This window comes from Chiloscyllium plagiosum, unplaced genomic scaffold (assembly GCF_037043375.1).
Source record: "Chiloscyllium plagiosum isolate Xiang-an unplaced genomic scaffold, Cpla_swu_hap1 HiC_scaffold_14, whole genome shotgun sequence".
Taxonomy (NCBI): domain Eukaryota; kingdom Metazoa; phylum Chordata; class Chondrichthyes; order Orectolobiformes; family Hemiscylliidae; genus Chiloscyllium; species Chiloscyllium plagiosum.
Window position 1 is genome coordinate 35,641,906 of NW_028270152.1, and position 16,084 is coordinate 35,657,989.

The 16,084-nt window shown below is 38.0% G+C and overlaps 1 protein-coding gene across 13 annotated transcripts in view; it reads left to right on the top strand.

Annotated features, from left to right (window-relative positions):
- The window catches only part of LOC122559001 (voltage-dependent L-type calcium channel subunit alpha-1D-like), a 672,668-nt gene that overhangs the window by 623,799 nt on the left and 32,785 nt on the right, over nt 1–16,084 (top strand). For 10 of the 13 annotated variants that reach the window (XM_087994295.1, XM_087994287.1, XM_087994288.1 and 7 more), the window contains 4 exons: nt 6,037–6,153; nt 9,021–9,388; nt 13,209–13,235; nt 15,578–15,727. In XM_087994295.1, the coding sequence (XP_087850421.1) occupies nt 6,037–6,153; nt 9,021–9,388; nt 13,209–13,235; nt 15,578–15,727 (662 nt within the window). The remainder of the gene's footprint in view (nt 1–6,036; nt 6,154–9,020; nt 9,389–13,208; nt 13,236–15,577; nt 15,728–16,084) is intronic. The other 3 variants (XM_087994294.1, XM_043708069.2, XM_087994289.1) reach the window with 1 other exon arrangement.

The window sequence follows — 16,084 nt, forward strand, 5'->3', positions numbered from 1 at the left end:
TTCCCACTTATCTTTGCTATGTTCTACTTTTTCTCTTTTAACTTTATATGTTTCTTAACTTCCCTCATCAGCCACGGCCACCCCTGCCTCCTCATAGGATCTTTCTTCCTTTTAGGAATGAACTGATCCTGCAACTTCTACATTATACACAGAAATATCCGTCATTGTTCCTCCACGGTCATCCCTGCTAAGGTATTGCACCATTGAACTTTGGCCAGCTCCTCCCTCATAGCTCCATAGTTCCTTTTATTCAACAGGAGTACTGTCACTTCCGACTGTATCCTCTCCCTCTCAAATTGCAGATTGAAGCTTAATGTATTATGGTCACTACTTCCCAATGGCTCCTTCACTTCAAGGTCTCTGACCAATTCTGGTTCGTTACACAATACCAGATCCAGAATTGCCTGCTCTCTGGTCGGCTCCAGCACCAGCTGCTCTAAGAATCCATCTCTGAGGCACACCACAAAGTCTCTTTCTTGAGGTCCAATGCCATCCTGATTCTCCCAGTCTACCTGCATGTTAAAATCCCCCATAACAACTGTTGTTTTTTTTTTAATTTTTTTTTGGGTTTTGCCCCCAACATGGTCATCAATAAACCCTTAATCTCAGACATTTATTGAAATCAAATGCCCCCACCTCCCCTGTCAGGATTCGAACCCAGGTCCCCAGAACCGTTACCTGGGGAGACTATACCGCTAGACCATGCCCTCCCCGGCTGCAATACATCCCCCATGTTATGTGGCTGGTCCTGCTGAAAATGTGTTGCTGGAAAAGCGCAGCAGGTCAGGCAGCATCCAAGGAACAGGAGAATCGACGTTTCGGGCATAAGCCATTCTTCCTATGTGGCTGGTCCTGTCAGTTTCTGGACAGTGATGATCCCTGGATGTTGATTGTAGTGGATTTGAGATGGTAATACATTGAACCTCATTGGGAGCTTGCAAAACTTTTTCTTATTGAAGGTACTCAACTGATATTTGCATGTTGCAAATATTACCTCTCACATTTCAGCTCAAGGCTGCACATCAAAAATCCCCTCTGAATATTGAACTGTAGCAGACTTAATGAGTGGTTGCTGCTCAGAAAATAGCCTTTTATGAACCAATCCTGAATGGTATCAATCCCATAAGTGATTACCTGAAAGATAACCGCGAAGTTTATTTGTGGCTATGACTCTGCTACCTCCAACATTTCATCGTTATTGATGTTTCAGTTGTTTCAAGAAAGCACCACTGGTTGCCTTGATTACTCAGGTCCCAGAAATCCTGCTGGTCTTGTTGCTGTGTATTCAGCTTACAATTCTAGCTCTTAGGTACAAACAATTTTTGAAATCTTGAAGATGCACAATCAATTATAACTAATGCCTCACACTATTAGATGCCCTGCCCCAGAAAAATCTTGACCATTATCTACTTCTGGAGTGTCTTGCAGAAAGTGGTATGGTGGCAAATGGATGGACTCTGTCTAATTCCTGGTGTGCTACAGTTCCTCAGGCAGCTCTATGGCAGTACAAAGAAAACTTATTAATTCGAACATGTAAGAACTTCTTGAAGTACATTTTTTAAACAGTGCCCATTATGATTATTTACCCACCTGCTAACTACATAGAAGAGAAACAAAGGGCCTCCTCAGGCATGTTCTGCCATAGGCATGTTGATACAGCACAGAAACAGATCCTTCGGTCCAACTCATCCATGCCAACTAAGTTTCTCAAACTATACTAGTTCCACTTGCCTGCATTTAGCCCATATCCCCCTAACCTTTTCTATTCTTTTAAATATTGTAAACTGTACCTGCATTTACCAATTCCTCAGGCAGTTCATTCCACAAATGAACTAACTGTGTGTGAGAAATTGCTCCTCAGGTCCCTTTTAAATCTTTCTCCTCTGACCTTTAAAAATATGCCCTCTCATTTTGAACTCACCACTCTAGGAGAAAACCCTTTGCTATTTACTTTGTCTATGACCTTGATGATTTTATAAACTTCTGTAATGTCACCCCTCAACCTTCTTTTTTCCATTGAAAAATGTCCTTATAATTCAAATCCTCCAGTCCCAGTAACATCCTGGTAAGTCTACTCTGAACCCTCAATTACCCTGTATTCCTAAATATCCCCTTTCCTAGTCTGGCCTATGTGTGACTCCAAATACGCAGCAATGTGTTTGACACTTAAATGCCCTCAGAATGACTTAGCAAGCAACTCAGATCAAGGGCAATTGGGGATGGGTATCAAATGCTGGTCTTGCCAGTGATACCCACATCCCATGAAATAATAAGAAAAAAAATCTCAATAAAGTAAAAGAACATAAGATTTAGGTTGAGCACCCTGCCTGCATCACTCTGTGATAATCTCATGGCTGATCTGTTTGTGGTCTCAATTTCATTTTCTTGGCTGGCCCTCCCAGAACCCTTGAGTCCCTTGTCAATCAAAAATCTTTCCAATCCAGCCTTGAAAAATTCAATGACCAAACTGTACTGTAATTTAAGTCATCTTCCTGCCACTCAATAATCCAATACATCCATTTTCTTTAAAGCTTGTCAAAACCTGGAGGTTTGAGAAAATTCCTCCAAATATCAACATTCTTCAACAGTACCTAGCCTTGAAGTTCTAAATATGATTGAAATGGTGTTTCCTGAGGTTTCTGAGTTAGGCAATCACCACTGTGCTTTCCTAGATAAGAGGACATAAACAGACAGAATGTAAATGATAACTAAGTAATCTTTATGACCCCACTCTTTTTATTAATAAAAGGGCTCTTGGAGAGGTGAAATAGGCCTGAAAATGGGTTACCTTGCACTTGATGTAAAGTGAGCAAATGGGTGGAGACATAAATGCATCAGTTTGAGGGATTATTTATATTCCAGATGTCATTGCACAATACTGAATTTCTCCCATAATGGGGAATATAATTTGTTAATTGCACAAATAGTATTGATCTACCCATCCAACACTATCCAAGACTATCTCAACTTCAGCTCACTGAACAGGATACCCACTACTGAAAATTAAAAAGTAGCCATTCTGGGATTTCTCTTACATTGTTTACGGATCTCTCATGCGAAAGAAAGCTGCCTTCCCTCCCACCTGGAAATTGTTAGACTTTGTCTTAATTCCAGAAAATAAACAAGAGAAACGTTTTTCTCAGAAAAAAGAAGTGCTGGATCCACGCTGTGAAGCACCAACCAAGAAATCCTGTGTTTTCGCAATTTTGCATCCCATCACAAGAAACAAATCAAGAAATGGGTATATCCACTAAATGCACCAAGAACTAGATGGATTTTTGTCCCCATTTTGCTGCTGTCTCACAGCACTAAGGACCCAAGTTCAATTCCAGGCTCAGGTGATTGTCTGTGTGGAGTTTGCATGTTCTCTCCATGTCTGCATGGATTTCCTCTGGGTGCTCTGATTTCCTCTTACAGCACGAAGATCTGTAGATTAGGTCGATTGGCCATGCTGAAATTGTCTGTAGTATTCTGGAATGTGTAGGTTAGGTGGATTAGCCAAGGTAAATGCGGTTATGGGATGTGGTGGGGGCCTGGGGCTGGGTCTGTGAGATGCTCTTCGGAGGATTGATGGGCCAAATGGCCTCTTTCTGCATTGTAGGAATTCTATGATTTGTTGTCCCCCTCTCCTGTGGCCCAGTTTCAGATACAGAAAGCTTGGATTGCTACAAATACTCAGGCCATAACCAGACGTCAGCACCTTCCATGCAAGCTTCAGGTACTAATCACATGTCCTTAGGCTGCTCACTGTTTTGAAGAGGATAATTTAGGCTATCTTCCTCACCAGCCACACACATAGCTAAGTGAGGAGGGGGAAGAGGATGGAATGATGGCTAGCATGGGGCTCCAGGAGCTCTAGAGGTACAGTATAGCTAGCTGGAGCTGTTCCCCTGCTACACCGTGTTAAATTTAAAAGTAAGTATTTATAATTTAGTGGCAGCTTCCAACCTTTGTCTTTTCTGATCTCTGGTTACACCATTGAACAACCTATAAAACCCTTGGGAGAGGAAAGAGCAGTATTGGTTCGAGGTAGCCTGCACGTTGTTTGAATATTACCCTGCTCAATATAGTGTTAGATGTACTTCATACTCAGGAAACAACACTGAAATTGGTGTCTTTGTCTCCATCTCACACCTACAAAGTGGGCAAAGCAAGGTTCAATTTACCACCTTTTCTCCATCTGAGAAGTTTATTGAATCTGTAGTTATATAATCATGTGATTACTAAAACTGATTCGGTCACAATGTTTAAAAGGGAATGAAGAAAACAGGTAAAGAAGAAACTTAAGTACAGGGAGAGGTGGTTCACCATGACTTCTCAAGAGCAGCATGGAATGAGTAATAAAGACTAGCATAGCCAGTGATGAGCACATCCCATGAATGATTTCTTTTTAAAAGTGCTTCTCACTCTTTGAGACAGAAATTGGGGATTGTTTTGCTTGTGTTACACAATAGATGCATCAATGATCTATTTTGGAAATAATATTTTGCACCCATATTATGTCTGAAAGATACCCATCCAATAATAGGTCAATATATTTTTCAGGTGTCCATGCCAGCTTCTAAAAAGGTATTGTTTACCTTACACATGGCTGGTTTAAGTCCTTTTATGAAATTGTATAATTGGTGAAGCAGGAGCTAAAATTTTCCCATTGTTCAGTGACCAGTATGTTTTTAAAAAATATATTGAAGAATTGTTCTTTTTGAAGTTAGGAGTTAGAGTCTTCTCCTAACTCCTTCTCCCATTCCCTTCTCACATCCCCTCTTGGTGAGACAAGAAGCCCGAGATCCTAAAATAACCAAGCCATCTGTGGAGGAAACAACTCCCCCAAATAGTATTGATAAGACAAAAGGTTGAACGTAGGTTCAGCGGTAGATCCTGGTGAGTTACGAGGATGAAATCACTGGCTTGAGAACAGAGTTTATGGCAGCTCCAAACAGACAAAAAACATTGGTCTCCCTGTAAATGATTAGAGGAAATTTGGCTAATTCTGGAATCAGATGCTGTCTGACAATACAAGAGTGATGGTGGCAGACAATGCCATCATCATCAGAGCAATGCCATTCTCAACAAAATATATGTATTAAGTTCATAAGATTTATTGAATAATGCCAATATGTTTTGTTACAATATCTTGTTTCAGGTGTATGACACCTTATCTATCATTTCTTCCTAATAATCTTTTTGAGGATAGAATCCAGGATTTGATTGACAGTTTGTTGTTATATTGCTTGCCACGGTCCTCCCTTTTTTGTATTATGTGTCAGCCACATCTGAGATCAGGGTGGCTGACTGGTTTCCCCTTTAAAAGCCTTCTGAGAACACAGCTGGGCATTGCTCTCTGAAGTTATGCACTGTATCTGATTCAAAAAAGGATTGCAGCTCTTGTGATTCAGCAACACCCAAATCTACAACAATTTTGTGAACAATCCATGAGTTTTGCCTTACCTGTGTTATTCCACTGTTTAATAGACTCCTAGTTACAATTCACAGTTGATGCACACTCACTTCTCATAGTGGGCATTATTTTGTCCACAGTATGAAAACAGACAATATTGTCGATAAACCAACAAAAGTAAATTCTTCCAGGAGTGATAGCGAATTTTATAATGAAAATTATAGGTTTTTATACTTGGACTTCCTTCTATGTGGGTTGCTTGCATTCTGTGTACTCATTTAACTGACACACAGATTATACCTCATGAATCCAGCCTCCTGATCCAAATGTTGGATAACATTGACGTAGTAGCCTAATAGTTCATCAAGTTATACCACAAAATGAAAGTGTGTCATTTCAAGCCAGCTGTTTCCCATTTGAGTTGGGCCATCAGGTGGAAGTAGATGTTTCTCTTCGGTAAGGGAGACAGAGAACTGAATCCACATCACACTTGTGTACCTTCCTTAGTTACCTGGAAGATAACATTAACACAGACTCAAAAGCAGTCAATTTGCCTAGATCCTTGGTCATGTCACTAGAAGAGTGTTTGGGATATTAATATATAGTGACATTTCCAGATAATGCATTTTATTTTTTAGGCTGGGCTTAGAACTCTGCATGACATTGGACCAGAAATTCGTAGAGCAATTTCATGTGATCTACAGGAAGAGGATATTATTGAGGGGACTCAAGAAGAGGATGAGGATATATACAGAGTAAGTTAACATCCCTTCAGTAACTCCTGTTTTGTGTTGCCTTAAGAAACTTTCAGTTACACAGACTATTTGCAGTGAAGGAATATGGAAATAATTTACCTATATAGGCATATAAATAAAAAAAAACATTGGTTAGCTTGGCATTAGCCTTTATTATGCATTCATTTTACCATGTTTGTGCAGCATTCATAGACATGGTAGCACTGACCACATTAATACCACTGACTATTTTAATTGGTGGTACAGATGTGGTGTCATCCAGTAACTAGGAGAGTTGACATAATGTCCAGAAGTCCATTGTAGAACATGACAAAATAGCACCTCATGATGATGGTGCATATTGTAGTCACCATTTATCATCATGTGCCGGCATAAGCTTTAAACAAAACATGTTTTTTGACATGTAAGTAAGTTCATATAAAGTTTCTGGTGAGATACAATGGGTATTCTTGCATCCATTGAACTTGACTACCGGTCTGCCTGTATTAGGATGTATGATATGTAACATTACATGTTTTTGCATCCACTGTATTATTTTGAGTATCAGAGACAGACAAAATTTAAAATGGAGTGCAGCCAATATATCCTGGCTAACAAAACGGAGGTAGAAATTCCTCATGATTAGTATCTATTCCATTAATATTGATTATACTGATAATGAACAGGATCTGTAAGTGGTGGCCTGAATGATACTGCCTGTTTCGTGATATCATCCTTGAAAAAAAGCTCTAGCTGATTATGCTTTACTTAAGGAGGCAGTCTGTTTCTCTTACGAACATTAGTGAAAGTTGAAATAATTTATTGCTCACTACGCCACTGAGGTTGCTGTGGATGTCCCTGTAATAGACAATTGTCTTACTGTATTTATAGTGGGAAATTTTAGAAAGAAGAGGCTATTTAGCTCAAAGGTTTTGGTTTTATTGACGTTCCCTTATCGGTGGGTTCCCTGATGTAATGCAAACTAGCATCCAAACTGTAAAATACCCTTTGAGTCTCCAATAAGTATTTGTTTGTCAAAAGTAATGAAAATTAATGCTCTAAAAATGTTGCCTCTTCCATAAATTGAACAGACCATTTGGCTTAACACATATTGCTGTCATTTCTACTTAAAGGATTCTTCAAGTAATTTTAAAGATAAAGAGTAAATACCCTATACTCATTGCTGTCAAGCCCGGCAAACTAATATGAAAGATGGGTGAGAGTTAACACAGACCAAATAAAAAAGAGTCATAGAATCATGAGAGAGTAGTAGTACAAAAACTAACATAACAACAATTTACTGATATATGGTTTTGAGTCTGTCAGCTCCACGTGGGCCCATGACACAGCAATATCCAAACTGAAACCATTATTTATACACATCTAATAGTGTGAGACAGTTAAATCATATAAAAGCATTGGAAAGTTTCCAATTGTACTTAGAATTATTTCAATTAAAATTCTGCAATAAATAAAAAAGGAAATTTAATGACAAACAATTGCTGTTGTTCAATTAGGTTTTGATTAAGTATCTTTCTGCATGTGAACGAAACCCCATACACATTCACTAAAACTTCCATCGCATGTGCTTTGTTCAACCCTTTTATAGCAACACATTTATGTTACTGCTATTTTTGCTTTTACCGCATTCATTTCCTGTCATTCATGTTACAGTCCATGTGGATACGTTCTACATTGCTACAATAAGGCCTCCTATTAAGTGACCTACTGCTAATAAGGATATTGTCAATTATAATCATATAGTGGCAGATAGAACACTCAACATGCAGGTTGTTTTATCTTGTACTTTGAGCTAATACTGCTACTTACACATTGAGATTCTGGTTTGGAGCATCTCAGGCTCTGGGGATCTGCACACACAAAAATTGCCTAAGGCAGCTTGTTTCTTTTGTTTTAAAGGTCTGATGTATTGTAACATTCTTTATTTAGTTCCAGATGTTGTAGTTTACTAAACACACTTGTCCCTCTTTCAAAGGCACTCAGTACCCAACTGAGAGCCATTGTAATGTTTCTGCCAGCTCCCTCACTCCTGTTCTGTGACACTGTTGCAAGTGAAGCTCAGTAAGGAAGAGGCCAGCAGCAGCAGGCATTGGGAGTCCTAGGTCTCAAGGAGGGCTCACTTAGCTCAGTTAAGTGCTTGGTTTGCTGTACATTTATTGGGCCTTCACAAAAAGGCAAATTACCCTAAAAAACTGACTCCAGGATAAGGTCAGAAATCTCATTCTGTCTCACTTACGACCAGGATGTCTTCAATCTGACCCAATCTCCTCACTAAATTGCCGATTTTTTTTTTGTTGGGCTTGAAATAAATGTTCTTTTAAAAAGTCATTATATAAAAGGGGAGGCAATGGCCTAGTGGTTTATCACTGGCCTGTCAATCCAGTGACCCAGGTGATGTTCTGCCGACCCAGGTTCGAATTATGCCACAGCAGATGGTGCAATATGAATCCAATAAAAATCTGGAATTAATAGTCTACCAATGACCACGAATCCATTATTGAATGTCAGGAAAAACCCATCTGGTTCACTAATGTCCTTTAGGGAAGGAAACTGCCAAGCTCACCTGATCTGGCCGACAGGGAGAAAGTGAGGGCTGCAGATGCTGGAGATCAGAGTAGGCCAGATCACATGATCTGGCCTACATGTGATTTCAGATGCATGGCAATGTGGTTCACTCTTAACTGCTCCCTGGGCAATTAGGGTTGGGCATGAAATGTTAGTCTATCCAGTGATGCCCTCATCTTGTGAATGAATAAAAAAAAGGATTTTAAAAATATAATATACATAATAATACTACAAGATTAAATATATTTATAATAATGCTTAAAGAAACTCAATTTTAACTATTTTTCTTTTGACATTTTCAGAGAAGTGGTGGCCTGTTTGGCAACCATGTTAACCATGTACCTGTAAAAGAACAAAACTTCGTCCAGCAAACAAATGTTACACAGCGGCCTCTGCAGGTTAAACGACCCTCAACTCCACCAATAACTGATTCTGAAAAATCACCACCTTCATCCAACTTTGAGAATTCCATATCACATAACCAATTTAATCATAGTTTTTCAGGAAAGGTATCTCCAAATTCCACTAATGCTAATCTCAATAATGCCAATGTGTCCAAAATTGCAAATGGAAAGCACCCCAGCTCCTTAAAACATAAGCAAGCCACTAGTAAAAATTCCAACTCCGACACATTGTATGTTGAAAAGCCAAGAAGGTCGAGCAGCAGAAGGTAAGAACTTTCAATCACTTCTCTTATAGAGTAAGCAATACTTTAAAAATTAAGATTTGTTCATTATTACAAAATGCACAGTGAAGTAATATTTGTTCATTCAAAAGGGAATTGATTAACTGAATTGAGAAAAAGATTCAAATGTTTGCCTTAAAATGTTTACATTCTTTATCTGTTTTAATTAAACATGGCACATGTGTCACAATGAACAAAGAATATTTGTCTTTTTAGTTGAGAAAATGAATTCCCTGATATATGAAATGTAAAAATGTCAATATTAAATAATGAACTTGCCACCTTTTTAACTTATATACATTAATCTGCTATTCTTATCTGGTCTAACCGACATCTGCCCTCTAAAATGGCCCAGCAAGTCTCTCAGGTGTATTTACAAAGTCTAAAGAAAGGAATGTAACAGACAGCACATCCTATCATTGACCTAGGCACCAGAAATAACAACTCAGTCCTACTAATCCTGCTTATTAATATTTGGACCTCGTGCTGAAACTGGGAGCGCCATCCCACCAACTAGTCAAATAACAGCCTGCAATCGTCATACTCATAAACCATAATTTGCAGACAATGACACAGATGTTCCACTGACCATCCCTAGGAATATTCTGTCTCACCAGCTGAAAGATCCAAACAGAGGTGGTGCAATCGGGAAGGATTTCCCTGGGAGTCATCAACATTGATGCCTAATCCTATTAAGTTAGCAAATCAGACCTGAGAAAGGAAACTTCCTGCTGATTGCAAGAAGTGCTGGGGAGAGCCAAGAGTACGGAATGTACTCTGGTTGGGGGCCTTATGTCTATCACCATGAGTGGCTTAGTGGCACCTTCTATTGACTAAGCTGGCTGAGTCATAAAGAACAAAGCTGCTAGACTGGGAGTGCAGCAGGTGGTGAAGGACAAACTTATACTCAAGAACGAGCTGCACGGGAAATATGTTTAAAAGGTTTAATTATGTTTGATTTTATGACATTAAATCATATTGTAAGACTACAGTTAGTTAACTATAGGATCTGTCTTACAAAAACAGTTATAGAAAAACAATAAAGAGACTAATATTGCGAAGCATTGAGCAGTGAGAGTTAGGATTCAAGATGATACCCTCACTAGAAATTGGTGTCAGTTCAATTGCTTACAGTGATAGAAACAGTGCTGTCGGTGCTCTCTTGTTTCACCCATTGAATTCCACTTTAGGATGATTACTTGGCTTTTCAGCAGGTGGTGTATTTTCTTGCAGTCCAGCATAATGATCATTTGCCATGCTAATCAGTTATTACATCTGTAATTAAAATGTAAATCTGTAATTAAACCTTGTTTAAAGAGGAGTTGGCAAAATCACTGTCATCATATTTCCAGTTGCTAATTGCCTTGGCTGGCTGGTCTTGAAACAGAGCAGGAATGGCAATTCATTTTGCTAGTTAGCAGGTTAGAACTTTGGAGATGGTTTCATTGCAATATTTTTAAAAGCATTTTCCGCCATGATAGCTTCCCGAAAATCAGTCTTGTTTTTCTAAATTTAGATCCTGGTTTTGAGTTAACTCCTTTCAGGTTAGTTGTACAAGTTATTTTTGTGGAGAGTGACCTTCTCCCATACATAACAGTCCTTTTCTCCACTATTTCTATAATATTAACCAAATCATTAATTCATCAAATCTATGAAGCCTTTTCTGTTAGTATTGCAATACAAACTACTTACATGCAACCCCAACTGAGGATGCAGTTGTTTAAAATACCTATATTAGGATATTAGCCCCATTGAAAAGTTTGAGAACTTCCATGAAATTCACATCAACCAAACCAAGGATTAATGAAAAACCAGTCAAACTTCCCTCAGTTTGAAATTTATAATGGTAATATTGTTTTTATATATTCAACTTCCAAGATTGAAATATTGCCAAGTGGAAGATTTATCATCTGCGTTAAACACAAATTACGTCAGTTGGCTTAAAATGAGTCTGTGACTTGTGCTAACCCTGGCAGTTTAATATACTCTAATTACTAGGTAATTTCAACCATGAATATAGATTCGTGAGTATCAGCGATGACACCCTAGCATTTGGTAGCCATTAATTAAGTTTCATTAAAGGTCAGTTTTGCACTTAAAATCTCAATAGGCAGTAAGGCAGTAATACTTTGTTCACCTAGAGAATCCATTTTGGATAATACTAAAAACAACATTTAGAGATGCATTGAGAGGGGTTGTGTATTTACAAATATGCATTTAACCAACTGTCATTTTGACATATACAGTTGCCTCAGGTGATGGTACTTAACTTTAGAATGTGGAGGCTAGTGACAAGCTCAGTCATCATTGGAACTGGTGCCTTTCAGTTGAAAGATTAAACTGAGATCCTGTCTACCTTTTCATTGGGTGTAAAAAAAATCTTATGCACTGTCTGAAGATTGACATACGATCAGTTTCACAAATTGTATGGCTGCATACAAACTTCCAAAATTAATTTAAGATACAAGAAGAATGAGCATTCTGAAAACTTTTCAATGAAATTTATATCCACTGAGAAAGTGAAAAGCAGGATGGCTTACTAAATTGTTTTTGCAGATAGCTGGCTGGAGCTTGATTGGCTGAATGGCCTCCTGTTTTGCAATGTTTCAATGATACCTTCGCCCTGTTTTGTCAGGGAACTTAACCTTTCGAAAATTTTGCTTTGTTATTTTTCAGACAATGTTTTTCAAAATTCTGCTACACATTAATCAGTAATATACCAATAAATCTTGTATTTAAAGATTGAAAATGCCAATCTGAGTTTCAGATCAAAATTTAGCCAAACTGAGTCATTTTTGGTCTGTTTCAAAACACCCAAAGTTTTCTATTTCCTACCAGAATATATTACTTTTGGGTGATGGAAAACATTAATGCACCATAAAGATATCATGACACAACCTTACTCTGTACTTGTTGTCTCTTTGGCAGAGATAGTAGGGAGCTGTCAGTCCCATGGGTATACTAAGTGAGAAACAGTATGTAACATTCCACCACTCCATGGCATATTATTAGAGCACTGATTTACTGATGTGGTTTAAATATGAAATCATAATAAATAGCATTTGGGTCTTTGAACCTGCCCTGCAATTTATAAGACTGTAACTCCACCTTGATCTTTCGCCATGACATAGATCTATTCTTATACTAAATGAGTTAGTTCTTGTGGCTTGCCTCTTCTACTTGCTCCATTGTGATATCATGGCATCATTGAGCCATGATTATTAACCCTAAGACAATGACAAAGCCACATAAAGAGAGGAAGAACAAAGAGATGTGTTTGCAGTGCAGATTTCTCCACATCAATGCTAAATCTGTTCTACTCTTTGATAATTAGACATGCATTTACTGTGGGAAAAAGTGATATGTACTAATTCTTTACATGTTCAGGGAAATTGCCAGGAACAACAGCTTGGCCAAATATTGTCAAAATGTTTGCAATGTAACTTGTAAGTTAGGATGCCAGGTAGTCTAGAATGCCAACTCACAACTAAAAGATTTTGAGAGAATATTCTTAGCTGCCAGATTAATAAGCTTTTGAATAAAACTAGAAATTGACCTGATTAAGGACCACATACTCAACAGACTAACAAAAATAGTAAGCAAAGACGTCATCTGATATAATACATATAATTATATTTATCACCAACATTAGTTTTCAAGCAACAACTATTGATTGATTTCATAATTTTAAAGTTTAATTTGAAAGGTCAATGTTGCTTTTGTGAAAGAGCAATTTTTGAACTAGAAAAATATTGAAATATAACTTATTTTCTAACCTTATTTTTCAAACTACTTTGTGGACCAGAACGCGGTATCATGAAACTAACGTTAGGTATGTCCTTTAATATTTGAATTGTTCAAATAATACTTTTCACATATTATTTTGTGGTTGAACACTAAAAGTGGTACAAAAACAAAGAATTGTGAATCCTTGGAATTTGAAATGAAAATGGAAAATGCTGGAAGTAGTCACAGTAGGTGAGATAGCATCTTTAAAGTGAAGAACAGATCTAATGTTTCAGCTCAATGACCTTTCCTCAGCATTGATCTCTTTCCAGCATTTTGTGGGTTATTTTCTAATCTTCAAAGTTGTTTTGATGTGTTTTAGTTTAAATATTGAAGCATTGATTTTGATACTTATTTAAATATTATTAAAAATCACACAACCCCAGGTTATAGTCCAACAGGTTTAATTGGAAGCACTAGCTTTCGGAGCACTGCTCCTTCATCAGGTGGTTGTGGAGTACACAATTGTAAGACACAGAATTTATAGCAAAATTTATAGCAAATGTAACTGAAATTATACATTGAAAAATACCTTGATTGTTTAAGTCTCTCATCTGTTAGAATGACCATGATAGTTCCACTTCTTTCATATGTAGATCACAAAACTCTTTTTACAAGTTACATTCTCAAGTTAACTATAACAATTGGTGTCAGGCCAGATAAGATGTTGAAGGTGTTAGCCCGCTGTGTTCTGTTGTATGTGCCATAATGTTTAAACTGATTCTAATCTGAAAAATGAGTTAACAGAGTCTTACATGGATTCACCCCATATATGTGTGTGTGTGTGTGTGTGTGTGTGTAAGTAAAAGGGTCTAAGTCCATGAGAGGGTGCATTCTGCACAACAATCAACAGACAGGAGTGTGCCCTCCCAGTTGGAGAACACTTCAGCGGACCAGGACATTCGACCTCAGACCTTCGAGTGACCATCTTCCAAGGCAGACTTCGGGACAGGCAGCAGCAAAAAGTGGCCGAGCAGACTCCCAAACTCTCACATGCACTCTCTCACAGGCTTAGACCCCATTACACACGCTCACACACACATGCATACACGTTCTCTCACAGACACACACACCCACACGCACAGAGACACATATATGTTTGTGGGGTGAATTTGGACTTGCAGAGTTACATTGTACTTTGCTCAAAAACTCCATGAATCCATGTAAGACTCTGGTAACTCATTTTTTAGATTAGAGTCAGTCGAAACATTATGGCACAGACAACAGAACATAGGGGGCTAACACCTTCAACATCTTATCTGGCCTGACACCAATTGTTACAGTTAACCTGAGAATGTAACTTTTAAAAAGAGTTTTGTGATTTACATATGAAAGAAGTGTAACTATCATGGTTATTCTAACAGATGAGAGACTTAACAAGCAATCAAGGTATTTTTCAATCTATAATTTCAGTTATATCACACTGTAAACTTTTGCTATAAATTCCGTGTCTTACACTTGTGTACTCCACAACCACCTGATAAAGGAGCAGCGCTCCGAAAGCTCGTGCTTCCAATTAGATCTGTTGGACTATAACCTGGTGTTGTGTGATTTTTAACTTTGTACACCCCAGTCCAACACTGGCATCTCCAAATCTTAAATATTATTGTTTTCCTCACAGTATTTTATTACAATCATAAAATGTTTTGATATTTTTATATGGAATTTGTTTTTGTGAATTGCATATATTAACAGTTCATATATTTAGCGTTCATTAGCAGAGGGATTGAATTTAGCGTTCATTAGCAGAGGGATTGAATTCAAGAGTCATGAAGTGATGTTGCAGCACACTTGGTTAGGCCACATTTGGAGTACTGTGTGCAGTTCTGGTCGCCTCACTTTAGGAAAGATGTGGAAGCTTTGGAGAGGGTGCAGAGAAGATTTACCAGGATGTTGCCTGGAATGGAGAATAGGTTGTACGAGGATAGGTTGAGTGCGCTAGGCTTTTTCTCATTGGAACGGCGAAGGATGAGAGGTGACTTGATCGAGGTTTATAAGATGATCAAAGGAATAGATAGAGTAGACAGTCAGAAACTTTTTCCCCGGGTACAACAGAGTGTTACAAGGGGACACAAATTTAAGGTGAAGGGTGGAAAGTATAGGGGGGATGTCAGGGGTAGGTTCTTGACCTAGAGAGTGGTGGGGGCATGGAATGCACTGCCTGTGGGAGTGGCAGAGTCAGAATCATTGGTGACCTTTAAGCAGCAATTGGATAGGTACATGGATGGGTGCTTAAGCTAGGACAAATGTTCGGCACAACATCTTGGGCCGAAGGGCCAGTTCTGTGCAGTATTGTTCTATGTTCTATGTTCTAACAGGAATATCAAAATGCCAAAACTTTTTTTTAAAAATAAGCTTGTTTTAATGTTATACCTTAATTCACTGTAGATCTGATTCAGGTGATGGTTTTGTGCCCACTATTTCTCAAGAGGAACCAAAGCCAGATGACTGGTTTGAGGATGAACATTATTCAGGAGATCAGGAATATTTTAGTGGGGAGGAGTATTATGAAGAATACGGTACGCAGTCAGTGGATAGGTAAGGTAACTGCATCATAACTATATCCATCTTGTAAATCAATTTAGGAAAAATAAAAATTCCCTTTCCTATGGAAAGCAGTGATAGTCTCACCACTTATATATGGTCATTTTTAAAACCATTTTAAAACTGTTAATCGAGAGTTAATTGTCAATATTTGCTGCAGATAACAATCACATTGGTTGCTTCTCCATTCTATATCATTTGTGAAGATAAGATTAATGGAAGTGTAACTCAATAAATTTAACAGAGTCTTTAAGAATAAAAGATTTATAATATTTTCATAGTTTTATTCATTCATGTTATCAGGGAAGAAATACACTGTCAGCTTTGGGTCCAATACTGGCATAAATGCAA